The 27,352-nt window shown below is 39.0% G+C and overlaps 5 protein-coding genes across 6 annotated transcripts; 2 read left to right on the forward strand and 3 right to left on the reverse strand.

Annotated features, from left to right (window-relative positions):
* Positions 1–79: 79 nt before the first annotated feature.
* Positions 80–1,778, reverse strand: LOC126589214 (G-type lectin S-receptor-like serine/threonine-protein kinase LECRK3). Its single transcript, XM_050254418.1, has one exon. The coding sequence runs from the start codon at positions 1,776–1,778 to the stop codon at positions 126–128; it is 1,653 nt and encodes a 550-aa protein (XP_050110375.1). The 3' UTR covers positions 80–125.
* Positions 1,779–12,005: 10,227 nt separating this feature from the next.
* LOC126589215 (G-type lectin S-receptor-like serine/threonine-protein kinase LECRK3) lies at positions 12,006–14,491 on the reverse strand. Its single transcript, XM_050254419.1, has one exon. The coding sequence runs from the start codon at positions 14,489–14,491 to the stop codon at positions 12,113–12,115; it is 2,379 nt and encodes a 792-aa protein (XP_050110376.1). The 3' UTR covers positions 12,006–12,112.
* A 1,989-nt stretch (positions 14,492–16,480) lies between these two features.
* Positions 16,481–17,194, forward strand: LOC126588512 (histone H3.2). Its single transcript, XM_050253617.1, has one exon. It carries the CDS (start codon positions 16,581–16,583, stop codon positions 16,989–16,991), a length of 411 nt encoding a protein of 136 aa, XP_050109574.1. The 5' UTR covers positions 16,481–16,580; the 3' UTR covers positions 16,992–17,194.
* Positions 17,195–18,388: 1,194 nt separating this feature from the next.
* Positions 18,389–21,214, forward strand: LOC126588500 (G2/mitotic-specific cyclin S13-7-like). The gene is made up of 9 exons (XM_050253596.1): positions 18,389–18,648; positions 19,069–19,132; positions 19,221–19,275; positions 19,387–19,617; positions 19,704–19,832; positions 19,915–20,163; positions 20,244–20,405; positions 20,500–20,681; positions 20,776–21,214. The coding sequence occupies exons 1-9, from the start codon at positions 18,606–18,608 to the stop codon at positions 20,915–20,917; spliced, it is 1,257 nt and encodes a 418-aa protein (XP_050109553.1). The 5' UTR covers positions 18,389–18,605; the 3' UTR covers positions 20,918–21,214.
* Positions 21,215–21,222: 8 nt separating this feature from the next.
* Positions 21,223–27,125, reverse strand: LOC126588495 (uncharacterized). 2 transcript variants are annotated; one of them, XM_050253589.1, is made up of 18 exons: positions 26,913–27,125; positions 26,734–26,824; positions 26,577–26,630; positions 26,422–26,474; positions 26,298–26,331; positions 26,074–26,164; positions 25,598–25,689; positions 25,133–25,207; positions 24,771–24,862; positions 24,523–24,652; positions 23,767–23,856; positions 23,601–23,666; positions 23,250–23,341; positions 22,766–22,831; positions 22,595–22,661; positions 22,321–22,409; positions 21,893–22,019; positions 21,223–21,585 (listed from the first exon to the last, which is right to left on the reverse strand). In XM_050253589.1, the coding sequence occupies exons 1-18, from the start codon at positions 27,110–27,112 to the stop codon at positions 21,541–21,543; spliced, it is 1,554 nt and encodes a 517-aa protein (XP_050109546.1). In that variant the 5' UTR covers positions 27,113–27,125; the 3' UTR covers positions 21,223–21,540. The 2 variants fall into 2 exon arrangements, with proteins under 2 accessions (XP_050109546.1, XP_050109545.1); XM_050253588.1 differs by having other exon boundaries at positions 26,734–26,830.
* Between the last annotated feature and the right edge of the window lie 227 nt (positions 27,126–27,352).

Consider the following 27,352-nt stretch of genomic DNA (forward strand, 5'->3'; position numbering starts at 1 on the left):
GGAGAAAAAAAAAATATTTCTACTTTTTGTTGACACACTGAGGACGATCGGACTAACCAAATTCGTGGTTTTGAGTTCTTGATGATCAAACACATGAAATTATTCTAATGCCAATTCCATTGAGCCTAAAATGAGGATGGACTTGGGGGGGTTAAGACTTCAACATTTCCTTCAAGCATTCGTATGACATTCTTCATGGTTGGTCGAAATGCTGGATCGTCTTGAATGCACCAAAATGCGATCTTCAAATACATTTCCATCTCCTCCAGGTCATCCTTTGCCTCATTATTCTCGAACAGCCGGTGCAGTTTACTTTTCTGAGAGCAATGATACGCCCAATCCACCAGTATCATTTGTTCTTGTTCCTCTATCTTTGCTTCATAATGCTTCCTGCAGCAAACAATCTCTAATAACAAAATGCCAAAGCTGTAAACATCCGCCTTCACTGTGATAGGCAAGCTTTTGAACCATTCAGGAGCTGCATACCCTTTTGTTCCCTGGAATTTAGTAGCCGTACGAGTTTGATCCATCATCAATAGCTTGGCCACTCCAAAGTCGGAAATTCTTGCTGTGAAAGAGTCGTCTAGAAGAATGTTTTGAGGCTTAATGTCACAATGAATGATTTGGCTGCTACATTCCTCATGCAAATACAAGAGCCCTCTTGCAGTTCCCAAGGCAATTTCCTTTCTTTTGCACCAACTTGGCCTTGACCCTCCAAAAAGAAAGCTTTCTAGGGAGCCATTGCTCATAAACTCGTACACAAGAATTCGGTTATGCCTCTCATTGCAGAACCCTAGTAGTTGGACTAGATTTCTGTGATTTGTTCTGCCCATTGAGCTCACTTCTGCTCTGAATTTCAAATCATTCCCTCCAATCATCGTGTCCAGTCGTTTAACAGCAACACATTTTCCATTATCAGACGCTAAAACTCCTTTAAAAACCGTTGAAAACGAACCACGTCCTAGCTCTTCCATGAATCCGTTGGTAGCTTGTTTTAACTCCATGTAGGAGAAACATTTCAGATTAATCCCTTGAATGACCGGGTAGAACATATTCGCATTTGCTTTTCTGTCATTGAGAAAGCGCAAAACAAGAAAGCAGGTTATGAATAGTAAGAAGAAGTTCAGAAAAGCCGAACTACTTAGGAGAACTGGTTCGACACGTTTGAAAGTTGAACCGTCATGCTTTCTTTCATTTGTAGAATTCTTCCTCATTTTGATTAGAGATTTAGAACTGAGAGTTGGGTCAATCCTCCCGTTGAAAAGAGGAGTTCCCTTCTTCAAGCAGACATCCTCTGTGAAAACGAGAGCGGCACAGAAACAGTCCTTTAGGCAATTCTGCTTGCACCAATCTTCACTTACATTATTGAAATACTCATAAGATGCGGTAGTCCAATCGCTGTTTTGCATTTCTTGAAAATAAAAATGATCTTCTGGCGAGGCTTCATCACAACTTTGTGAAACGAAGTTCTGTCTGCATCCTTCCAGCTCATCGCTTGGATCAACAAAGCTGTATCCATGCGGGCACAAGCAAACTGGTCCTTCCTCATCATTTTTACATAAGCTATTTAACCCGCATGCACTAGGGCCTGTGTACCCCGTGATGGACGTGCAGATATTTGAAGGTATGAAGGAAAGCGAGGACCAAGCCACATGCTCCGTGTTCACACTGTTCGAGTTAATGCTTTTAGGGTACACGTAGTGCCTGAAAACTCCGTTATACTCGAGAGTTGCCCTTTGATAGTAGTCTACCAGTGAAACTGCATTGTTTGAGATCATATAAACTATGCTTCCGTTCTGGGCTGTAAGGTAAATGGATCCAGACTGGTTGAAGGTGACCCGAAAACCATTGTACTTGGTGCCTGTTGGCGGCCAATAAACAAGATTAACATAATCCAATGGGAAATTTAAATTATAAAGCGAGAGATCTCCGCCAGATTTCACTGTAAACTGGAACCTCCCTTTTGAATAATTTGATGGTGTGCGGTGAGCGAAGAGTGAGCTACCTTGATTTATTATCTGCGTGGGTAGAATTGTATCAGTTGGTTGATTAAAGCTCTCCCACAAATTCTTTGAATCTTGGTTGACCAGCACAAAATTTCCCGTGTCGAACATAGCTGCATAGGCAACTCCACTAGCTGCATCAGCTGTCCATATTGGTGTGACTGTTGCAGTATCTTTGAGCATAAGCCTGCCATCTTCCGTGAGTTCAACTTTGGATCCCTTCTTCACTAGATTATCGCCGTTGGCAGACCAGACAATAGTTCTTTCTGGTATTTTGTTGAACCAGATGGCAAGTATGAATCCATGCTTAACGATTTCTTGGAAACCAAAAGCAAAGTCGCCGGATGGTGAGGTCCAGGAGTTTCCGTCTTTTGCAGTGAGGGACGTGCCCAAGGATATGATTTTCTGAGTTTGAGCAGTGGCGGGAAAGGGCATTATCTGTATAAGAAGGACAAGAAGAAGAAGAAGAAGAAGAAGAAGAAAGGGTGAAGGATATGGTGGTTGAAAAGCCATGGTACATAACTAAAGAGTCAATGATGAAAACCGTCGATCAGAATTATTTGCCTTATATTTCTACATCCCATCCTTAGTCATCTACGCTACCTTAAGATCATCGACAATCCATCCAATATGTTTAACTGGATGTGAATTGTTCTGGTCCTTTGAAGCTAATATACTTTCTTCTCGCGTTTGCTTCCCACCTAAGTTTTCTAAGATTCCAAAAGAATGCAGTCCTCCCTTGTCGATGCGTTGCTTGGAAAAATCACTCTTGTAATTAGATAATGATTTCTTACAAATACATGATGTGTACTGTTTACTTGAACTGTCTTAGAAACTAAACTGCTGCTGCAACAAGAGAGATGGAGATTTGGCCTTTTCGAATTATTCCACAAATATTTTTCAGTTAGATTCTTTATATGTAAGCATAGGTGTTGTGTGATATATTTTAAGAAACTTTAATGAAAAGTTGCCGGTAATGTTCACTTTAACGAAAAACCTCATTTTTACACTAAAAAGTCAATCCTGGTACTATTCACTTTACCCTTTATTTTGTCATTTTCGTTAAAACTCAAAGTTTTCAAGTCATTTTCATTAGTTTTCCTTATATTTTTAATGCTTATGAGATGCCGGACGAAAAACCAAGAGAGATCATATTTGGCAGCCAGCTTCAAAGAATCTTTGGACAGCTGAAGGATGCCGTCCTCACTCTAATTTGGCTAGAAACCAATCTTAATGCCTCGGTTAATTAGAACCCTTCATTTTTATGAACACATTTTATTTTTCGGTCCATGGATGTTTTACATGGTACTCACTCTATTGATATGTAATATAGAGTAATTTCCATTTTACTATACTCAAGTTTCACAAAAATCGTATTTTGCTACGCTTAATTTTTCAATCATATCCAAAGTTGACAAATAAAATTGAAAATATTATCCTAATATATAGAAAAAACAAAACAAAGCGAAAATTCTCAACGAAACCCTAACGCAAGTATCAAGAGTGAAATATCCAAGTTAAAATCTACTTAAAACCTAAGTTGCAACATCTAGTTGATGGGTTCGACAAATGAAAAGTCAGTGATTTGCCGGCCTGTTAATTATGGTCCATAATTTATGGATCATATGCAGTAGGATTGCTTGACGTCCACACAATCGGTTTAACTTAAACAACAATTCGACTCATTTCTAATTGGGCGAGGTCACTTCTTTCTAGCCTTGAAATGCACGTCACTTTTAGATAGCAAAGTCCGAATGACTAACATTAAACTAACACTAGCATATGGGCACACACAAAGTGTGTGAAAAAAAAAAAAATTGTTTTTCAAATAGAAGGAGAGAGGAAGAGAGTAATAGAAAATGTGGGAGTGGGAAGATTTTTTCTTTTTTTTCTTTTTTTAAAAAAAAATTAGAGATATGTTAGGATTATATGTAGATGAGACTTTGAAAAAAAAACAACAAAATTTGGTTGTGTGAAATTACATTTCTGCCTCATATTTCTTATTCATGTTTTGTTTTAATTAGAGGATAAAACAATAATTTTATAGGATTTTGGTTGGCAATGAGTGTTTTATTAATTAGTAGAGATAATATATAATATATGTGCGTGTGTGTATGGATAAAATATGTATATGTATGTGTGTATGCACCAAAACTTGAGGTTTTCTTTGGCATATTGATCATCTCTTTTCTTGTGTTTCTAATGCATTTATCTATAATCATTTGATGCCTAAGAAAATAACAAGCTTCGGAACTTATGATGATTTCAGAGGATGGATAAGAGGAAGCATAAAAGTTTAAGCTATACAATCAATAGATCGTCACCAGTAACAATGGCTTGATTCAAAGAAGAAAACGGTGCAGAATATTGAATGAATTTAAATCACGAAAAAGTAAAAGGAACCCTAATCCGCATTTTCTTTTGTTTTACGCCTCTTAACTCTTCCTAACCAGCAGTTTTCTTTGTTTAACGTTCCTTCTCGGATCACATAATTATTTGCATCTAATTTCCTCGTTGGTAAAGGAGGAAGGGGAGGGCGTCAGGTAGTCGACAGCCGGCACTCCTCAATTACGTCGAATCCTTATGAAAATGAATCCAGAACGAAATCGCGCTAAAGCTAGGGCGTCACCCGTAAGTGGCGCGCTGTGTGGCCCGAGCACAATGATAAGTGAGTAAGGGTCGTTGTATCTCCATCGGTACCCGGATGCAGTGTTAAATGAGCAAGGGGGCCATAGAAACTTCTTTTCGAACGACTCCACTCAAAGTTGTTTGGGAGCATATGCTCCTATCAACTTTACACAGGACACACAAAAGAAGTACTTTGATCCTATGGGACGGGGGAGGGTGAAGAAGTTAAGACAGAAGGGTAGAGTTCAAGAGAGTAGAATGCGTTTAGGAACGTGGAATATAGGAACCTTAACGGGAAAATCTATGGAAGTAGTGGAAGTTATGGTGAGGAGAAGGATAAATATTATGTGCCTACAAGAAACTAAGTGGGTTGGTCTTAAGGCAAAGGATCTAGAAAACTCAGGGTTTAAACTTTGGTATTCGGACACAAATAGAACGAGAAACGGTGTTGGCATCATCGTGGACAAGACCTTGACACAAGATGTTGTAGATGTCAAGAGGGTAGGAGATAAAATCATGGCAATCAAGATTGTAATAGGACAAGAACTCATCAATGTGATTAATGCGTACGCACCTCAAGTAGGGTTGGATACGAGTTTAAAGGAGAAATTTTGGGAAGACCTTGGAGACTTGGTGCAAGGAATTGCCCAGACGGAGAAGTTATTTATAGGAGGAGATTTAAATGGACATGTGGGCAGGGAGACGGGCAACTATGGAGGTTTTCATGATGGCCATGGTTTTGGGGAGAGAAACGAGGATGGGGAAGCTATATTGGATTTTGCAATGGCATATGATCTCTTCTTAGCCAACACCTTCTTTAAGAAGAGAGAAGAACATGTGATCACCTACAAGAGTGGGTCGTCAAAAACACAAATAGATTTTCTTCTAATGAGGAAAGGGGATCGTATAACTTGTAAGGATTGCAAAGTTATACCGGGAGAGAGCTTGGCTAATCAACATCGCTTGTTGGTGATGGATGTACATATCAAAAGAGTGAGAAAAAAGAACAAGACTTGGAAGTGCCCAAGGACTAGATGGTGGAATCTAAAAGGAGAAAAACAAGTCATTTTCAAAGAGAAAGTAATCACTCAGTGTGGATGGGATAAAGAGGGGGAAGCTAGCCAAATGTAAGATTCCATGGCTAGTTATATCCGAAAAGTAGCAAAAGAGGTATTAGGAGAGTCCAAAGGCTTTGCTCCACACCAAAAGGAATCTTGGTGGTGGAATGAGGAGGTACAAACAAAGGTGAAGGCTAAGAAGGAATGTTGTAAAGCCTTATACAAGGACAAGACCGATGAAAATGGTGAAAGGTATAGAAGAGCGAAGCAAGAGGCGAAGAAAGCTGTGAGAGAAGCTAAGTTAGCGGCTTATGACAATATGTATAAGCGACTAGATACCAAAGAAAGAGAGTTGGATATCTATAAACTAGCTAGAGCAAGGGAAAAGAAGACAAGGGACCTAAACCAAGTGAGGTGCATCAAGGATGAGGATGGAAAGGTTCTTGCTACAGAGAATGCGGTCAAAGACAGATGGAGATGTTATTTTCATAATCTTTTCAATGAAGGACATGAAATGAGTACTTCTTTAGGGGAGTTGAGTAACTCATAAGAGTGTAGAAACTACTCATTTTATCGTCGAATCAGGAAGGAAGAAGTGGTTGTAGCTTTGAAGAAGATGAAGCATAGAAAAGCAGTGGGCCCAGACGATATACCGATCGAAGTGTGGAAAGTCTTGGGAGAGACAGGTATAGCATGGCTCACTGACCTTTTCAATAGGATTTTGAAAACGAAGAAGATGCCAAATGAGTGGCGAAAGAGCACTTTGGTGCCTATCTACAAGAATAAGGGCGACGTACAAAATTGCATGAATTATAGGGGTATTAAGCTAATGAGTCATACAATGAAGCTCTGGGAGAGAGTCATTGAGCATAGATTGAGGCAAGAGACACGGGTTTCGGACAACCAATTCGGGTTCATGCCAGGGCGCTCAACCATGGAGACAATCTATCTCTTACGAAGATTGATGGAAAGATATAGAGATGGGAAAAAGGATTTACACATGATCTTTATAGATTTGGAAAAAGCGTATGATAGGGTCCCAAGAGACATTCTTTGGAGGATTTTAGAGAAGAAAGGAGTACGAGTAGCATATATCCAAGCTATAAAGGATATGTATGAAGAAGCAAAGACTGCCGTAAGAACTCATGAAGGACAAACTGAAAGCTTCCCCATAACTGTAGGATTACATCAAGGCTCATCCTTAAGTCCTTACCTTTTTGCGTTGGTAATGGATGAGTTAACAGAACATATTCAAGATGATATTCCTTGGTGTATGCTTTTCACAGACGATATAGTGTTGATAGATGAAACTCAGAAAGGGGTAAATGCGAAGCATAACCTTTGGAGATAAGTGTTGGAATCTAAAGGTCTTCGCCTAAGCCGATCAAAGACAGAATATATGGAGTGCAAATGGAGGCCAAAATGAGTTAGGCGTGAGGATCGGAGATCAGGAAATACCAAAGAGCGATCGTTTTCGCTACTTAGGATCTATCTTGCAAAAGAACGGAGAATTAGATGGAGATCTCAACCATAGAATACAAGCTGGATGGATGAAGTGGAAGAGTGCATCCGGCGTGTTGTGTGACTGCCGTATGCCACTGAAGCTCAAGGGAAATTTTATAGGACGACAATAAGGCCGGTGATGCTGTATGGCACAGAATGTTGGGCGGTGAAGCATCAACACGTACACAAAATGGGTGTAGCGGAGATGAGGATGCTTCGTTGGATGTGTGGGCACACGAGAAAGGATAAGATTAGGAATTAGGATATCCGAGGTAAAGTAGGAGTAGCCGAAATTGTAGGAAAATTGAGAGAAAATCGGTTACGGTGGTTTGGACATGTGCAAAGAAGGCCTACTGACGCTCCGGTTAGAAGATGCGATTACGGGACAGAGGTTCAAGGCCGAAGGGGTAGAGAAAGACCTAGGAAAACTTTGGAAGAGACTCTAAGAAAAGACTTAGAGTATTTGGATCTAACGGAGGACATGACACAGGACCGAGCACAATGGCATTCTAAGATTCATATAACTGACCCCACTCAGTGAAGAAGGCTTTGGTGTATTTAACACAATACGTTGAAATGAAGCAAAGCTTATTTATTGATATCTCCGATAAGTTACAAATATGTACATATACATGAGTCAAAATAAACAAACAAGAGGGAGCCTTCACAAAGGTTGCTTAGGAGAAGTCTCAGCAGTCGGTAGAGCCCCAGAATGAGAAGGCACCGGAAGGGGATCATTCGGAGCCTCAGTACTGGACAGAACCCTAGAAGGAGGAGGCATCAGAGGTTTATCATTGGGAGCTTCATTACGCGGTACAGCCCCAGAAGATGAAGACAATAAATGCCTTTGGAACAAACCTACAAACCGCTAATGATCAAGTAAAACCTGACCATCAGATTCCTTCATCTGGTCAAGCTTCATCTTCATGTTTGTAGTATAGTCATGTGCGAGCCGATGCAACTGTTTATTCTCATGCTTAAGCCCTCTAATCTCCTGTTTGAGACTCATCATTTCAGCCGCCAATGATTCAACTTGGCAGGTTCGAGCAAATAGGCGTTGGGCCATATTAGACACAGAACCTGCACACTGAACACTTAGAGCCAGAGAATCCTTAACAGCCAACTTATCAGACCGTTTGGAAAGTAGTCTGTTATCTTTGGGAGTGAGAAGGTTTATGGCCACCACCGCAGCAGTCATATCATTTTTCATCACGGAATCCTCAACGGTAAGAGGACCAGTAGGGGATAAGAAGGATGGGCGCCATATATTGTTTGGAGAAGGTGTGGCTACCTCTTCAACAAGGTTCAAGTCAAAACGACGATCGGAGGGGCCAGACATTTTCAAAGGTGTTGAAGAAAGAAGAGGTCGGACAAATCAAGATCTTAAAAGTGCAAGAAGAGAGCTTCTACTGGTGAAGATTCAAGTGTTCTTTGGAACTTAATGCCAGCCTCTATAAAAATCTGCACTCGACGGAGCTTCAGAAATCGAAGAGGCGCCTGCCCAGAAATCGAAGAGGCGTTTGCTTTCTCAAAAGCTGGGCTGCTCAGAGACCACGAGGGCCGATCTCAGAAATCGAAGAGGCGTTTGCTTTCTCAAAAGTTGGGCTGCTCAAAGACCACGAAGGCCGATCTCAGAAATCGAAGAGGCGCTTGCTTTCTCAAAAGCTGGGCTACTAAGAGACCACGAGGGCTGATCTTAGAAATCGAAGAGGCACCTGCTTTTTTCAGCCTTGTCAGCACCTGTCACATGCACACTCAGCTTTGCTGAAATTACGGGCATTCTGTTGAAGATTTCTGGTGAAGTAGAAAGCACGTGAATCTTACTGTTTAATCATCCACTTTCCACATGCACCATCAGCTCATAGGTACCACAAATAACTTTGCCAAATATCTCTTACAAAGTTTAGACACGTGAAGCTTGCAGCTCCCACTACATCGCTATGACCAAGAAGGGTAAAAGAATAGCAAAGAAATAACACTAACAAAGTTTAGACACATAAATTTTGAAGGTCTAGCTACCATATTATTACCCACAAGGGTAAAGGAACAACACCACTGCTGGATAATTGGAAAGTCCCTGTGTGTCAACTTCTGTGCTCCGTGGCAAGGTAGACTAGCAAACATGCCCAACCTTTACTCATATTCGAGAAAACACTCCCAACAAGATTGCTTGCTCCAAAATCGAAGAGGCACCGTCCTCCGAATCTCGAGAGCCAGACTCCTAACATGATTACTTTCTCAAAAATCGAAGAGACACCGCTCTCCAAATCTCGAGAGCCAGACTCCCAGCAGGATTGCTCTCTCAAAAATCGAAAAGGCACCGTTCTCCGAATCTCGAGAGCCAGATCCTCGACATGAATGCTTATTCGAAAACCGAAGAGGCACCGCTTTCTCAACTTCAAGAGCCAGATCTCCTTGGATAAAGTTTGTCTGTAATCTTCACACGCAACATCAGCTTTCCAGATACCACAGACCACTTTTTCAAAGTGCTCTGACACACGTGAAGCTGGCAGCTCCCACTACCGTGCTATAACCAAGCAGGGTAAAGGAATATCATTACTACTTGTTGTTAGGGAAACTCCTATATATGTCGACCTCCATCCTCAACGGACAGGCAGACCTGCAAAAATGCTCAACCCTTCCTCATATCTGAGAGGGCACTCCCAACGAAGCCTCTCGAAATACTCAGCTTTCTTTCCCCCCGATAATACCTCTGCAAACAAGCTACATCAGAGCAAGAATATCTCATATCATCAGGGTTAAAAGTAAGAGTATCCCATATCATGTTTTTTCCCTGTCTTTTCCTTTGGCCTTGTTCTTACCTGCAAGACAAGGAGAAAGAGAGCAATCAGTCAGCACTTGGAATCAAGCTTCCAGTCAGGAACTAACTGCCTAGAACCCCTTACCTGATTACTTACCTGGCATTGCTCTCGAGTACTCATCTTCAACATCTTAGGCTTCTAGATAAGATACCACATCTGCCTGAGGAACAGATAGGGAAAGTGAGAAGGATACAAGAAAGCATGTGGAGACAAGCGTAATAGAACACGTGCCGATACATCCACTACTTTGTCAACAGCAAAAGTATCCTATATCAGCAGGGTCGAACGTACTCTAGATTTGATGAACTTGTTTTGACTCTTAAATTCTTCAGTCGGCCTTATACTCTAGAGGAAACCAGAAAATCCTCTAGCCTAGTTCAAAAATAAGTCTGTGGAAAGTTACTTCTTCAAAAGCAAAAGTATCTTATATCATCTATTCTCCTTTTCTTCTCTTTATCCTTCATGCTACCTTCAAGATAGGGAGAATGAGAACAATCAGCCAGAACTCGAAATCAAACTTCTGATCTGGGACTGATTGCTTGGAGCTCTGATTGCTTACCTTGTCTGTCACCTCTTTCAGCAAATCCCCTAGCTCGGCGACTTGGGGGACTCCTACTACATGGTTTGTATCGCGCTTGACCAAGCCTGAAATTACAAAGTAAGCTTCAAGTGAAATTGATACATTACCTTGTGCATCTCTATCAGTTAAAGATATCATCCCTGGATGGAGGAAGAGTACTTCTAGAGAAGATGCCACATCTACCTATGAGATAGATAAGGCAAGTGAAGACGAGAGCCTGAACCTATGTCATTTGTACTAAATCATTCACTTGTACTCACTAAAGGAGAGCTTGAACCTATGTACTTGTGTAAACCCTTCACAATTAATGAGAACTCTTTTACTCCGTGGACGTAGCCAATCTAGGTGAACCACGTACATCTTGTGTTTGATTTCCTGTCTCTATCCATTTACATACTTATCCACACTAATGACCAGAGCAATCTAGCAAAGATCACAAACTTAATACTTTCTGTTGTACCAAAGTCCTCACTGATTGTGTGCATCAACAATCCTTAAGTCCTTACCTTTTTGCGTTGGTAATGGATGAGTTAACAGGACATATTCAAGATGATATTCTTTGGTGTATGATTTTCGCAAACGATATAGTGTTGATAGATGAAACTCATGAGGGGTAAATGCGAAGCTTAACCTTTGGAGAGAAGTGTTGGAATCTAAAGGTCTTCGCCTAAGCCGATCAAAGACAGAATATATAGAGTGCAAGTTCAGTGCAAATGGAAGCCAAAATGAGTTAGGGGTGAGGATCGGAGATCAGGAAATACCAAAGAGCGACTGTTTTCGCTACCTAGGATCTATCTTGCAAAAGAACGGAGCATTAGATGGAGATCTCAACCATAGAATACAAGCTGGATGGATGAAGTAGAAGAGTGCATCCAGCGTGTTGTGTGACCGTCGTAGGCCACTAAAGTTCAAGGGAAAATTTTATAGGACGGCAATAAGGCCGGTGATGTTGTATGGTACAGAATGTTGGGTGGTGAAGCATCAACACGTACACAAAATAGGTTTGGACATGTGCAAAGAAGGCCTACTGACGCTCCGGTTCGAAGATGTAACTACGAGATAGAGGTTCAGGGCCGAAGGGGTAAAGGAAGACCTAGGAAAACTTTGGAATAGACCCTAAGAAAAGACTTAGAGTACTTGGATCTAACGGAGGACATGACACAAAACCGAGCGCAATGGCGTTCTAGGATTCATATAGCCGACCCCATTTAGTGGGAAAAGGCTTTGTTGTTGTTGTTGTTGTTGTAACTTCCTAACCAGATCATGTTTTCTTGGATTGGTTGGGTTTGGACCGTTGGGTATTATTTAGCACTTCTGAAATTATAAATGGGCTTGAGTTTGTTCGTGCACGGTAATTGACATGTTTCATAAATTGATATATACTTGCTTTCAACTTCTGAAATACTGGTTGCAGAAAATTTGTTACACACCAAGGACTAACCAAGTTTGTAGTTTTAAGTCCTTCATTACATGATCGAACATCGACATATTTTGATATCCAGAAACCAATAATTTCTATCAGTTAGATTGAACATATAATGAAGAGATATTTGGTGGGATTGGGACTTCAAGAGTTCCTTCAAGCATCTGTGTGACATTCTTCATGGTTGGTCTTAGTGATTGATCTTCATGAATGCACCAAAATGCAATCATCACATACCTCTCCATCATCTCGAGGTCATCCATTGACTCATCATTATCATTCTCTAACAACAGGCGCAGTGTATTTTGCTTATAGCAACGATACGCCCAATCAGCTAGTACCATTTGATCTTCATCCTCCATCTTTGGTTCATAATGCTTCCTGCAGCAAACAATCTCTAATAGCATAACTCCAAAGCTGTAAACATCCGCCTTTGCTGTGACAGGCAAGCTTTTGAACCATTCAGGGGCCACATACCCTTTTGTTCCTCTGAACCTAGTAGTTGTTCGAGTTTGGTCCGTCTTCAAAAGCTTGGCTACCCCAAAGTCGGCAATTCTTGCTGTGAAAGACTCATCTAGTAGAATGTTTTGAGGCTTAATATCACAATGTATGATTTGGCTGCTGCATTCCTCATGCAAGTACAAGAGTCCTCTCGCGGTTCCCAAGGAAATTTCCTTTCTCTGATACCAGCTGGGCCTTGACTCTCCAAAGAGGAAGCTTGCAAGAGAGCCATTGGTCATAAACTCGTACACAAGAATTCGGTGCTGCCCTTCGTTGCAGAAACCTAGTAGCTGGACTAAATTTCTGTGATTTGTTCTCCCGATTGCGCTCACTTCAGCTTTAAATTCGAAATCATTTTCTCTGACCATACTGTCCAATCTTTTGACAGCAACATATTTCCCATTCTCGGATGCTAGAACTCCTTTGTAAACCGTTGCAAAGGCACCACGACCTAGTTCCTCCTTGAATCCGTCGGTAGCTTGTTTTAGCTCCATGTAAGTGAAGCATTTCAGATTAATGCCTTCAATGCCAGGGTAAAGTTTACTCACCTTCGATTTTCTATAATGAAAACGCGAAATAACCAAATAGGTTATTAGAGAAATGACCAAATGGGTTATTACTAGCATGAGAACAGATCCAACAAGGATAATAGCTGAATCATCTTTCTTGCTTGCACGAGGGGCTGATGGGCTGTCTTTCCTTATTTTGACCAGAGATTTCCAACCAACATCAGGGTGCTTCCTCCCATTCGAAAGAGGGATCCCCTTCTTCCAACAATCGCCGCTCGCTTCCAAGAAGATGGCAATAGCACAAAAACAATCAGCTAAGCAACTTTTTCTGCACCAATCCTCATTTACAGGCTGAAAATGCATATAATCTCCGTTAGGAAAATCCGTGTACTGCATCTCTTTCATTTCGAAAAGATGTGTTTCTGGTGAGGATTCATCACAGCTTTGTGCAGTGAAGTTCTGTCTGCATCCTTTCAGCGCATCATTTGGATCACTTAGCGTGTAACCATCAGGGCACTCGCAAGTTGGTCCTTGATCCCCCAAGACACATAACCCATTGAACCCACAAGCACCGCCGCCTGTTGTTTCCACAACCTCCGTGCATATATTTGTCGGTAAGGATGCCACACTGTACCAAGGCCCGCCATTTTTTTTCTGGTACATATAGTGCATCAAAACTCCATTATAGTCAAGAGTAGCTCTCTGGTATGAATCTTTGAATGACTGCGTGGTGGGTGGTACGATGTCCGCAACTCGGTTTTGTTCACTGTCTGTAAGGAAAATAAAACCAGACGGGTCGAAGAATACCTGATAGTTTCCCACCGTTTGGATTGACCAGTAATGAGAATTAGGAGAATCAAATGGGAAATTGGTTGTATAAAGTGCAGGAGTACCATTAGCCTCTAGCTTAAACATAAATCTTCCTTTCGAGTAATTTGTTAGCGAATGGCGCGCAAAGAGTGTGCTGCCTGGGTAGAGTATTTGAGTGGGGAGGATTGTATCAGTTGGATGCTGAAAACTCTCCCACAAATTGAATGAACTTCGGTTGGCCAGCACGAAATTTCCCGTGTCAAGCATGGCTGCATAGGCAACTCCAGAAGCAGCAGGCTGATCATCCCAAATCGATATTGATTCTTCTACTGTATTATTGAGCAGCAACCGACCGTCTGCAGTTAGTTCAACTGTGGATCCCTTTTGCACCAGCTTTCCATTAATGGCTGACCAGACAATGGTTTTTTCGGGTATTTTATCAAACCAGACGGCTAGTAAGAAGCCACTGCCGTTACCATTTTTTTGGAAACCGAAAGCAAATTCGCCAGACGGCGAGGGCCAGAAGGCGTTGTCATCCAGAGCAGTGAGGGATGAGCCTAAAGATATATTCGGGTAAGTTTGAGAGGTGGTGAAAAATGGAAGATGTATAAGGATGAGAAGAAAGCATAAAGCATGTGGTATTACAAAAGCCATGGTTCCACAGAGCATATTACTCATTTGCATTGCATTACATTATGTACATCCCTATATATTATAAATCTTTTTCGCTCTAAAATCATGGACCATCCATTTATATCATTAGGGTTTGATGCATTTTTGTGTAAGTAACAACTTAATGGACACCTCTATGGATAAATGCTCTTAACCATTTAAGCTACATGACTTTGAGTGCAGAGTAAATCCTTTTAAAAATGGGCAAGGATCCGTGACACCCCTTTTTTTATACAATATTTTACACACGTTTTTTTTTTTTTGCCTATTTCGTAATGTATTTTAACCATCCAAACCGTTTATCTTTTAAATCTTCCCTCAAAGATTGTGTGTACAATAAATACTCAAATCTAAAACCACACAACCGTTGGATTAAGGGTACTGTAGGGTTTCTTTGTAGAACTGTATTCGGCCATATTCTTCACTACAAATGAATGTCATAGGGGTTTTGGACTTGTCTAATTTTTTGCAAAGATGATCTATGAATAATGTTCTAAAAGATAGGTAATTCGGAACATTATGGTCTCACAAAAACATGTGTACAAAATTATGTAAATAAAAAGGTGTCACGGATCATTCCACAAGCATTTCCTACTGCTATAAAATCATTGATATTATCTATCACTGCCTTGTTAGACTTCTTGATCCAATGATTTTGTCACTAAATAAATGTCTGAGCCTAAATATGATGTATTTTAATACCTTAAAAGATGCATCAAGCAATGGTTTTTTGGATAATTGAAAGCAGAAAAGGCCAAAACGGTAGGGCAGTCTTCAATTTGGATATTGAGAACAAGAGTTTGATCCATAGGAAAAAATGGTGGTGCAGTCTTCAATTTGGACCTTTCCAATTAAGATTGTGTATGTAAATCTTTGGGAGTATATTATTTCATTTGTAAAAATATTCCATAATACAAGCAAGAAGCTGACGGTTCCGCTGTCTCCGAATTGAAGTACGCTCTATGTTTCTTTGAGGGGTGACTTTCAAGGAAAATTTTTCATTGTGACGGGAACACAAGTGGAACACCATATAGAAATTGTGAAAAATTTTATTTTTTAAGTTATTATTGATTTAATATTGATGGAACACTGACAAAATTTCGAAAAACAATTATTCTAGAAAATAGAATTTGTTTTTTCATCATTTCAACCAATTTCTCTAATTTGTTTGAGGTCGCAATTGTTTGTATGTTATCATATGTTTTAAAAATACTTTGATTTGTTGTACGCGTCAAATGATTCATTGAACTACATATATTTTTAACTCCAAAGTACTATACTTGTGTGTATATACACACCTAATACACGTACTTTTTAACATGTTTTTCAGTCATGCATGTAGAATTCACGTATTCCACACATATTTCCAACATATTAGTGAAAATTTTAACAAAACAATTTTAAAATTTTGGATAATACACATATATCCTTCAATATAATTTTGAACAAAGTTGTCAAATAGTACACGTATCAGTATTTTTTTATTTTCTTTAAAAGGGACTAGTCGGTGGTTTTGATATGTCAGTTCACTATTTTAAAGCCCAAAAAGACTCACAAAAGCATTATAAACTCCTCTTGATCATCATCGTATAATTCACCACTGTCAAAAATCAAAGACACAACGTGCCGTGTGAACAGCGATTTAACCTATAAAACCACGATTCATGTGTGTATGAAATTTGAAAGCCCAAGTTGGAATGGGCCATGCGCCCAATATCATTGTGCCAAGTTTCCTTTTCTTGATATCGTAAATAAACAAAATTATAAATAAATATGCACCAAAGAGAAATTAATCCTATTGGACAGTCCAAGAGACCACGGATCGCAATCTCGGCAACTCCACTTAACCAATCCTAGTCGTCCACTAAAACCTTATCAACGCTCCAAAATCTCCCTCCAAACCTTTTCAAAACACGCACACAAAATCTACATTTCCCTCCACCCACACACCTATATATACCCACCAAAATCCAATCCAAATTCCCACCACTTTCCTGTTTCCAATTCCCCAATTTTCCCGAGAAACAAACAGGTCCCAGAACGCGTAGAACCATCCCTCTCAATTTTCTCGATGGCACGCACCAAGCAAACCGCCCGGAAATCGACCGGAGGCAAGGCCCCAAGGAAGCAGCTGGCCACCAAGGCAGCCCGGAAGTCTGCTCCGGCGACCGGAGGAGTGAAGAAGCCTCACCGCTTCAGGCCGGGAACGGTGGCGCTGAGAGAGATCAGGAAGTACCAGAAGAGCACGGAGCTCCTGATCCGCAAGCTGCCATTCCAAAGGTTGGTGAGGGAGATCGCCCAGGACTTCAAGACCGATCTGAGGTTCCAGAGCAGCGCCGTGGCGGCGCTCCAGGAGGCGGCGGAGGCGTACTTGGTGGGACTGTTCGAGGACACCAACCTCTGCGCGATCCATGCCAAGAGAGTTACCATTATGCCCAAGGACATCCAGCTCGCTCGGAGGATTAGGGGCGAGAGGGCTTGATGAGATTTGGAGGGCAATTTCGGGGTTTCAAAGCCTTTGGCGTTTAAACGACGTGTAGTTAGTTGTGGACGGATCTTTTGTTTTGGAATTTCCAGATCTTAAAGATTTGGTTCGTGTTTAGACGACAAGTCGTTTGTTTCGATAACTGTTGTGGTATAATATGTTTGAAATCTAATGGCTAATTGGATTTGTTGTTTTAATTATATGATTTCTTCCTCCCATTTAGTCTTAAAATGTGGTTTAATCATGAAAGTAATCATTCTTTTGACGTCAGTGCTTTCAAGTTAGATTTTTGGTTTGGGATAGGGATTTTTTTGGTTCGGTTTGGAATTTTTGGTTTCACCCCTAAAGTTAACTCACTCTAAAATTTTAAATGCTTGTGCATTTGTTCTCTTCTGTGCATCTCACTCAGGTTTTTAGCTTACCGTTTTTATGTGATGATTATGCTTATTATTTTATTTATCATTATTTAATGAATTTAAAATTTTGTATCTATAAACTACATAGATTTTGATATTTAAATTTATTTAATAGCGATAAATATAATGATCAACATCAATATTATTTGACGGTAATGAACAAAAATATTGTTATCCTACTCGCATGCATGAGCTCCACCTTTTGGCCGGGCCTAAATCTTTTTCAATTTTTTTTCTTTTGCTGGGCCAATATTTAGGTCACCATTGGAAGCCCAAGGTCAAAATGTAAAGGCCCAAATTTATTGGGCTTTAGCCAGGTTTGAGGAGGTGCATTGGGGAGAGGTCCAAAACAACGAAACTCAAGGCCCATATCTTTACCCATATGGGGAAGTTGGTTTGCCCAAAATTGGCAAATTAGATGGTTTTCCCTTATGAACATATATTGTATGCTCCAGATAAATTTTTTAGACCATATTTTATAGGCTATACAATGAGACGATTGGTTGTTGGATTTCATTTAAAATTATTTAAGATAAATCCAACAATCAACTTCCACATCTTAAAAATGGCAATCTCAAATCAATAAGACTTTTAGTTTAGCGAGAGTCGAGGGAATGTTTATCGTACACAGTTTTATCATTGTTTTACAAAGAAGTTGTTCTCACGATTCGAACCTGATCACAAAGAAGCAACATTTTTGTTGTACTAAAGCTTGCCCTCAACCTCCACATCATGTGATCACGGAATATGATTTTAAGTAGGTAATCTCTTTAACATCCCCCTAATTACTTGTCCATGTCATAAGATAAAATTCAATTAATTCATTAAAAACCAATAAAATAAAAATTCCATATTTTGGCTTATATGGTAAAAACAGCCCAAGTTCGTATTTGTGCATTGACAAATGCCAAATATGACTGAATTACCAAGTAAACCACGATTTTAAACCAATCTCAAAAATGAATTGCAGCCGTGCACCAAAATCCAACGATTGAAATTCGAATAAAAGAATTCGACCGTTGTGGCCTAACGTCGGTTCGCGAGCTTCAGATATTACCGTTTGCTTTGCTTTTAGGCTCCTGAGACAAGAAACGCAAAGCGCAGAGCGAAGCAGGGAAAGAAAGAAGGCGATTTTCCTTTGAAAAGTCACTGAATCCGGAAACTCTAGAGGGCGATAAGGAGATCTCAGCCATCAATGGAGGAAGCCAAACCAGCGGTTGTACCACAGCAACCCAAAGGTATTCGCCGATCCCATTTCTGATTTCTGAATTGAAAATTTGAATCTTTTAAATTTAAAAATCTGGGTTCTTTTGATGTGATTCTATCTGGGTTTTGTTCAATTCTCCATTTAAATTTCTGGGTTCTTTTGATGCAATTTTTTCTGGGGTTTATCAATTTTCTTGTTTATTTTGATCTGCCCGTTTCTTTTCTTGTTCATATTTTTTAATTCGGAGTGTTGGATTTGATGGGTTCCTTCTGGGTATTTGGTTTACTGTTGGTTAATTAATTGGGGCTTTTTATTCTGGAAGTATTTCGTGTTCTTTCTTGTTGTTGTATTGTAGCGATTCAGATTATTATTTTTTTTTTCTGGGAAATCTTCATATTTTAATGGCTGGTTTCTTCGATATTGATGTATTTCGCGTTTGTTTTTCCTGAAGGTGGTGATGCACTCAGAAGGGACAGGCGAGTTCTTCAGGACATTGGCAATCGCCCCATCACTAGGTCTCTACTCTCTCTCTCTCTCTTTCTCTCTCTCTCTCTCTCTTCCGCAAACACACAAGCAATCAACTAACAAATTCTTGACTTGCAGGAGTTTTCATGCACAACTGATAGCAAAGGGACAAGAAAAAGGAGTTAACAATGTGGTAATAATAATTTACCACAGCTTTTTGCCACATTATTTTTGTTCTTATGGATTTTGATTTTTGAAACTTGGAGTTAATTGTGCTCATGGAACTGGATTCTTTAAATTATAGAACCCTGTGGTGCTGCCGGTACTTGATGATAAGCTAGCTCTCAATCGAAAGCGTGTTCCTGCCAAGAAGGTAGTTCCCAGGAAGGAAATTGACAAGCCAAAATCTGATGCTGTGGTTGTTATTAGTTCTGATGAAGGAGAAGAAAAGAAGAAGCCTGTGAATCGATGCAAGCCAGAAGAAGGGCGGAAGGAAGTCAAGACTCTGACTTCGATCCTCACAGCTCGAAGCAAGGTCAGTTTTGGTTTTCTTTTGGCATAACAGGTGTTGAGTTTTTAAGTATTCCTTGTTGGAGTATTTGAAATTTTTGTTTGCTGCAGGCTATGGCTCTTGGAGTGAACATCAAGCCAAAAGAAAAGATTGTTGAAATCGATTCAGCTGATGTCAACGATGAATTAGCAGTGGTGGAATACATTGATGATTTATACAAGTTCTACAAGCTCACTGAAGTATGTTGTATTCTGTTCCTCTAGTCATCAACTTCCCCTTCTCCTTATCTCGTATCTTACCAAATGAAATCTTGGAATGCAGGATGATAGCCGTGTTCATGACTACATGGATTCTCAGCCAGACATAAATACAAAGATGAGATCAATCCTCATAGACTGGTTGATAGATGTTCACAGGAAATTTGAACTGATGCCTGAAACCTTTTACCTGACTGTAAACATAATTGATCGGTACCTTTCGAAGAAGATTATTTCTAGGAGGGAACTTCAGCTAATTGGTATTAGTTCTATGGTCATAGCATCCAAATATGAGGAAATATGGGCTCCACAGGTAGTGTTCCTTGAGTTGTTTTAGTGACATCATATTTTGAGAGTTGGAATTTGATCTGAAATGGGGTTTTCGATATGCAGGTGAATGACTTTGTTTGCTTGTCAGACTATGCATACACCAGCAATCAGATACTACGCATGGAGAAAGAAATCCTGGGGAAGCTGGAGTGGTATTTGACAGTTCCCACCCCTTATGTCTTCCTGTCTCGGTACATCAAAGCTTCTGTTTCGCCTGATGAGGAGGTAGTTAATTTTCTGTGGTTTTCAGTAAAACAGAAACATTAAAACTCTGTTTGTTGAACCGACAAGTACTAATTTACTTACTGATCTAATGCAGACGAAGAACATGGTTTTTTTTCTAGCTGAGCTCGGAATCCTGCATTATCCAACTATCATTCTGTACTCCCCATCCATGATATCTGCTGCCGCCGTCTATGCTGCGCGTTATACTCTCAATAAGAATCCTTTCTGGACTGAAACTTTGAAGCACCACACTGGCTATTCTGAAGACCAGTTGAGGTAAATTTCATTTGGAATCTGTGTGGTATAGCTGTGATTTGCAAAACAGTTGTGTATGTTTACTAATTCGGGTGTGTTCTTTGTAATGCAACAGGGACTGTGCCAAGCTCTTGGTTGGCCTTCACTTGAGTGCAGCGGAAAGTAAACTTCAAGCAGTTTACAGGAAATTCTCAAGGCCGGATTATGGTGCTGTTGCTCTTTCCGTTCCAGCCAAAAGTTTTCAGCCATCTTCATGAAGTGTTGCTTCTGAGTCCTGTTTACTTTTTGTAGACGAAGATTTTCAAAACCGTGTATTGTTCTACAATACCAAGTGTCTTTCGGCATTTATCTTTAGTCCTGTATATCATCAGTTTTCCGATTTGTCACTGTTGTTGCTACAACAATACAGCCATGGTCATGTCTGTTGAAATTTAGTCCGTAAACACCAGATTTGGTGCAATCTTTTCTTGCAATTCAAGCTGCATTTTCAGTTTTGATCTTGCAGTGCAAAATTGCATTATTAATGAGAATTGTCGTATTGATTCGAGTACCAACTGTGATCTCCATAGACAAAAATATATTCATCCATAATAATGTATATGTTATTTTGGGTCATAACGTACAATTTCACGATCTCTGAGAATCTTCTCAAAACAAACTATTCACTACGATCTACAACAATCTACAAAAGAAAATACTTCTACTCCTCCTCTGGTCCCCTGGATATGTATAACACATGAGCAGACGAGCTGACAAATTATGAACTGCACAAATCATAAGAGCCTCGGGGTTTAGCGTTTTGCAGCTGTTTCTTGACCACTGGACATTTCTGCTTACACTGGTAGAGATATACAAGTCACCACAGCATCAGTTGGTCACTTTAACATGACTTGTGACTTTGCGAAATCACGAGCAAAGATGAATTCTGAAACCAATCATCCATAAAGTATCAGGCCTTATGTATTCACAACGAAAACTCATCAGTGTTACTGTATAAAGGTGTACGAATATGAGATTCATGGTAAAATAATTCATAACGGAAACACTGCAAAGTAATAGATTGAAAGCACAGGTTGGGTCAAATGTTTAGACACGTTCCTACATTGCGAACCATTTTCCTTCACGTACGTGTGTATAATTGGAGTAGAAAGTAGAAACCATGTCATAGGATTTTATAGAATCTATAGGATTTGAAAAACTGAATCACAAAGTAGGCTTTCGAGAGTACATACCCTTGTTCCAGCAATGATGGTACTGTTGAGAGGATGAACTGCACATGCCGTAACTCTTTCTGACAATGGAAGAAACCTGTTTTTCTTATCTTGATTCTTTACCCCAGAAAGATTTTGTGCATCGTCTCTACAAGATTAAGAAACGTATGGTTAACCAAAATGCAAAATAAACAACGTTCCCACAAGGACCAAACCGAAAATGAGACAATTATAGAAGGGGAAAAGGCAAGTGAAGTAAATGCCACATTTCTACTCTTATCTAACCATCCTTCTAAAGTAAAAAGTGCTATTAGTTCTGCTGAATGTTCATATCATTTCAGATTATGTATTCGATAAGAAACCCTCAGCCGCAGAGGCTGATGGTCACATTACTGTTCTTATCACCAACCTTATAATTTTTTTAGGTCATAAGTTGTAGAGTTTCTTACATGTAGTCCACATGGCTAGGAGAGCTTGAATTGGGATAGAAATCCAAAATATAAATCCCACTATCAGTTGATGATCCAACCACATAGATCTGCATTATAAAAGTGACAGATTTAAGACTTTTCTGTACAATACTAGTGGTCGACACAACAAAATTAAATTTTAAGGCCAAGAAAATGAAAATCTTGTAGGATTGCTACAGCCTCCAGGTACCACCAATTGTAATCAACCACTTTAGAAATGACTTGGAGTATGCAAGCAGCAGTAAGTCCTTACCGAATTTATTGGCAGCCATGAAGGTTTTCTCAAATATAACAGATCAGCTGACACACCAGAATCATTTCTACGCCATCAGAATGAAGGGAAACATTAAACAAATAGAGCTATTAAAAACAAATTTATAGTGTTTTTAAGGTTAACACATGATATTAAATGAGTAACACTTACAACCAAGCAGGCGGAGGACAATGAATATGTGTAACTTGGAAATTATAAACATCCAAAACACCTGACCTGCATTAAACGAGGCACGAGCAAGAAGCAATGGAGAGTGCGTTAGAATGATGCTTTCGGTAAAAAAAAACTATATCTTATTCTAAACGGGAATTTATTAAAGGCTGTATTGTCAAGTACAGCAAGTCCTGAATATGTTGAAGAGTTGCTTTACCCCCAAAAGAATTGTCACATGTCAAGCACTCATTCCTATTGTTTTCTAAGGTACATTTCCCTTTTACTGTAAACCAAATCTCTTGTAAATAATATTTTCTTGAAAGAGAAATTATCATGCGTCCGACGTGTTCAGAACAGTATTCCAGCTAGGTTCATATTGTTAGGTACTTGCAGCGAGAGGCAAGTTTTTTATTCAAAAATTAGCATACAAAATTAATCAACACCAATAATAACAGGAAAGAAAACTCCTCCCTAGACCTACCAACCATCATCAAGGTGGAATGCCAACTGATGTGGGCAAGATGGATCGAGATTTATGGATTGTATCTCCTTAGAAACAATGTCTGATTGTGCCTGAAAAATAATGAGAACATTTAGTTGTCTAAATTAAAATACGCAAAACATGACATTTACATAACTTAGGTCTACTATGAATCTATGATTGACCTTACAGTTCACATTCCTGATATTAATGTGTCAATAGTTTTTGGCTTCAATGAAGCAATATATAATACTCAAAACTTACAAGGTAACATGCATAAAAAAATTTGGATGAACAATACTAATTCTTTTTCCTAAAACAGTATTTGTAAATAATAAACATATTTGATACCTTCAGAGGCCCAATTTTCTCTAACATTGATGATAACTTCAATGATGTTAGAGGTGGATGGCGTATCTATAGAAACCAAAAAAAATGAAACAGAAAATTAGTATTTCATTTTGCAGAACTGCTAGGATTGTGTCAGGGTGCTGATTTTCAGTTCTTGTTGTTTTACTTCTTTATTACTCTGAAGAGTAGAAGATGTTCTTCCACCACGAAGATCCCATATATAAATAAATCCATTCTTTCCAGCTCCAAAAACGATCTGAAAAAAAAATGTGTAAAATTGTTTAGAGGAAAAATTTACTCATGGAAAGGAGAAAGCGTAGGATATCGACTGAGAACATGCTTCCAAATTCAAGAGCTTTAATTGAGACTTCCAAGCATTAGTCTCTTATTGTATAACGAGTTAGTTTGGGTCTTTCTATGAATCTCTTTCCTGTTATATTCACACGAAAACTATGAGAAAATTCACTCATATAGGGACTAAAGAGTGCACCACACTGCGTCTAATCATTTAGACGCTTCCAGTTTTCTTTTTCATGCAACTGCAAAAAATAATTAAATTCAATTTTGGGTCATCATCAACTTGAAAAGGAATTACCATACCCTCTGAACTATGATGACTGAGTTCCTGGTTTTAAGAAAATGCCTTGCCTGACATATTTCTTCCTAAATGATCTTTCACCTTAAGATAATTGACATAACTAGAAATCTAGAGTATCTAAATATATAAGTTTGAATGAGTAATCCTCATTCATAATCATGATGATTTCTACTTATTAAACATAATTTTTTATTATGTACTAGGTTCATAACACAAAGAAACAAAAGCATGGTTACATGCTTTCCTAAAAGCTGTGCATATCTCAAGTTCCCATATATATGTAAAAGTAAAAGATTGAAGAAAATGTTGTGAATTGTTACAGACCTGATTTTCCACATTCAATTGGATACTATTAAGGGTGCCACGGGAATCTGTAGTGAGTTCAAGACATGGAAATGTGCTCTTTCTTCTGTCCCATACGTTGATTGCACCATGTGTATCAGAAGCCAGTATTCTAAAATCACCAGAAAAGGAAGGCTGTCAGAAAGACAATATAACTGATACAAGTAAAAAATAAGTACAAAAGTCAGAAAATGGTCCCAAGAATAACGTTGTCTCTTTATTTCACCAACCTGGAATCATCAAGTGAAGTAGAAGCAATATCAGTAAGGCCCTTATGAATATTAGACCCAAAGACGGAAACACTATGTCTTGTCCTTAACACCTGGATCAAAAAATAAGGATATATATCAAATATAAGTATTTATCGCATAGATGTCCACAGAAACTTATCGTATAGAGAAGCTTATCAGATATCAAAGTTTATATAGCCTGACTGGAACTGCAAATCTAAAAATTCACATTATCCTCATTTAAGTCACGCATGTGGTACATACGTATCTGTGCGCCTGTGACTATGTCTGTGAGTACAATTGAGCACTTTTATTCCTCTAAATTTTCTCTTAACCAAGAAAAGAGAGGGAGAGAAACTTACCTGGGATGGTTTAGATGAGATATAACTAATATCAAATATAAGTACTTCATTCCTTTTTGTAGATGTGCAAACAACCTAACATAAACAAATTAGGAAAATCTTGATGTTAGAAACCCACGAGAGAGAAACCAATTAAAACAAATCAACCTTAAATGTGCTGTACTTAACAACATAACAAAGGTTTCTAAACTAACAGTACAACATACTACAAATCCATTTGTTTTCAAGTAAGAAGAATATAAGCATATACACAGTAATAATAACCCCATGTATCATTAGTGTAAAATAAAAGTAATAGGCTGAAAATTATGCATACATAAGATAAGCATGAGAAATTATCAGTTGGAAAAAGAATAGCCATTATGCATATAGTTCTGTGGAGTCACGACTGCAAATTATAAAGCACAATGAAGCAGCCTTATTAGATTAACAGTATCTATCGTAAAACTTGTATTGAACTCAAACCTCATCTTGGTTAGCAAGATTCCACCGTACAAAGTCTAGTTGTTGATCGAAAGAAAGGTGCACCACATGTTTTGATTCATCTTCCTTCAAGCCTAGCAGGAAAGGAGGAAGAAAATAGCTAATTAAAGGAGGGTTTCTAAAGCAAAAGTGTCAACCAGTAATTTGCAAGCACACTTAATAAATCATGATAAGCGCTACAACTTTTCAAATTAAGTACTATTTTCCATCCTTCCTTGAACATCAACTATAAGCTCAAGGGAAAAAGGACAAAGCTATGAGATTTGTTAAACCTAAAAAATGCATGTATACAAAGGTTTGTGCATTTGAACTGTATCCATTAGTTTTGTGCAATGTTGTACAAGCTCAGCAGACTATATAATATGCATCACCGATGTAATATGCCCAGAAATTATGAGCAGCGCCTAGATAAATATATGCCGAAAGAAGAGATAAAAAGTTGTAGTGAACAAACTTACAGAGTAAAGGTTCATTACTCTGGCAATAAAGAGTTTCGAAATCATGCACTGTTAAGCACCCCGATTTTGTCACAGATGCCAGGTATATTCCCTGAATATAAAGTTATCAAGGAGACAAAACAAAATGTAAATACGAGAAATGAAGTGAAAGTAGAACCAGCATGCACACACGCACACGAACACAGTAACACATACTGAAACAACCCAACTCAAAATGTATTTACCTTTTGGTCAAAATCCAGTGCAGAGATTCCTTGCCTGTAAAGATGTTTAAATGAGCAATCTTTTTTCACAACATATGAACTACACAAGTAAATGGACATATATGTTTATACAACAGTTACCGACTTTGGGATTAACGCTTGGTGATAAAGAAATGCTCCATTATCGATCCAATTCAACTACAAAAAATAAAAAAAACCTCACAAACATAATCAAAATTTTAAATCTTAATAATCATAACAAATTGGATTTCCGCTTTCCGGGTTTGTAACACTACATACATGAGTTTGACATGGTCCGCCATTGACGTGGTACAAATGCGGGAATTTCTTAAGCTACATCAAACATCAAAGTAACAACCTATCAATGTACTTGCAAAATGCAGCTAACTGAACTAACTGATAAACTCAAGAATATCAAAATTAACTAACTGGGCACCTCCGAATATGATTCCATGAGTAAACCGGAGACGGAATGGCGGTAATTGGGCTCGAATCTTCCGTTCAATTCGATCATGCTCCGACTCCATCTGCACCTAAACAAACAAAAACCCTCAATTGAAAATCAATACAAAATTAAAGCAGGGAAATCGAAAAAGGTTGTCGATTCGTAATTACCGTGAGATAGGCTTGCAGGGATTTTGAGACGAGGGCTTGAGATTGACCAAGTATTTTTCCATGAGAGCTTCAGTGTGCGAATTGAGAGGTTTGAATTTGGGGTTTTTTTTAGGGTTTAATTTTCCCGCCATGTAATGTTGTTTGTGTGCTACATACGCGCGCTTTCTAGTTGGTTTGGGTGTCGGATCATCTACATTCATAACCGGCTATTGAATCGGGTGGATAATCATTTGAATTGGTACCAACAGCTTATTCCTTCATTTATATACTAGTCTGTCAAATTTTATGTACCGAAAATGTGTGTGGTCTCTCTGTGACCTCAATCATTGACTAACACGTATTTATAAACTTAATTTTTTTTAAACTTTGTTGTCGTAAATGTAATATGTGTCAAACAATAATTGGAGACACAAAGAGGTCACACCTGTTTTTGGTGCAAA

The sequence above is a fragment of the Malus sylvestris genome, chromosome 11 (assembly GCF_916048215.2).
Source record: "Malus sylvestris chromosome 11, drMalSylv7.2, whole genome shotgun sequence".
In the NCBI taxonomy this organism is placed as follows: Eukaryota; Viridiplantae; Streptophyta; class Magnoliopsida; order Rosales; family Rosaceae; genus Malus; species Malus sylvestris.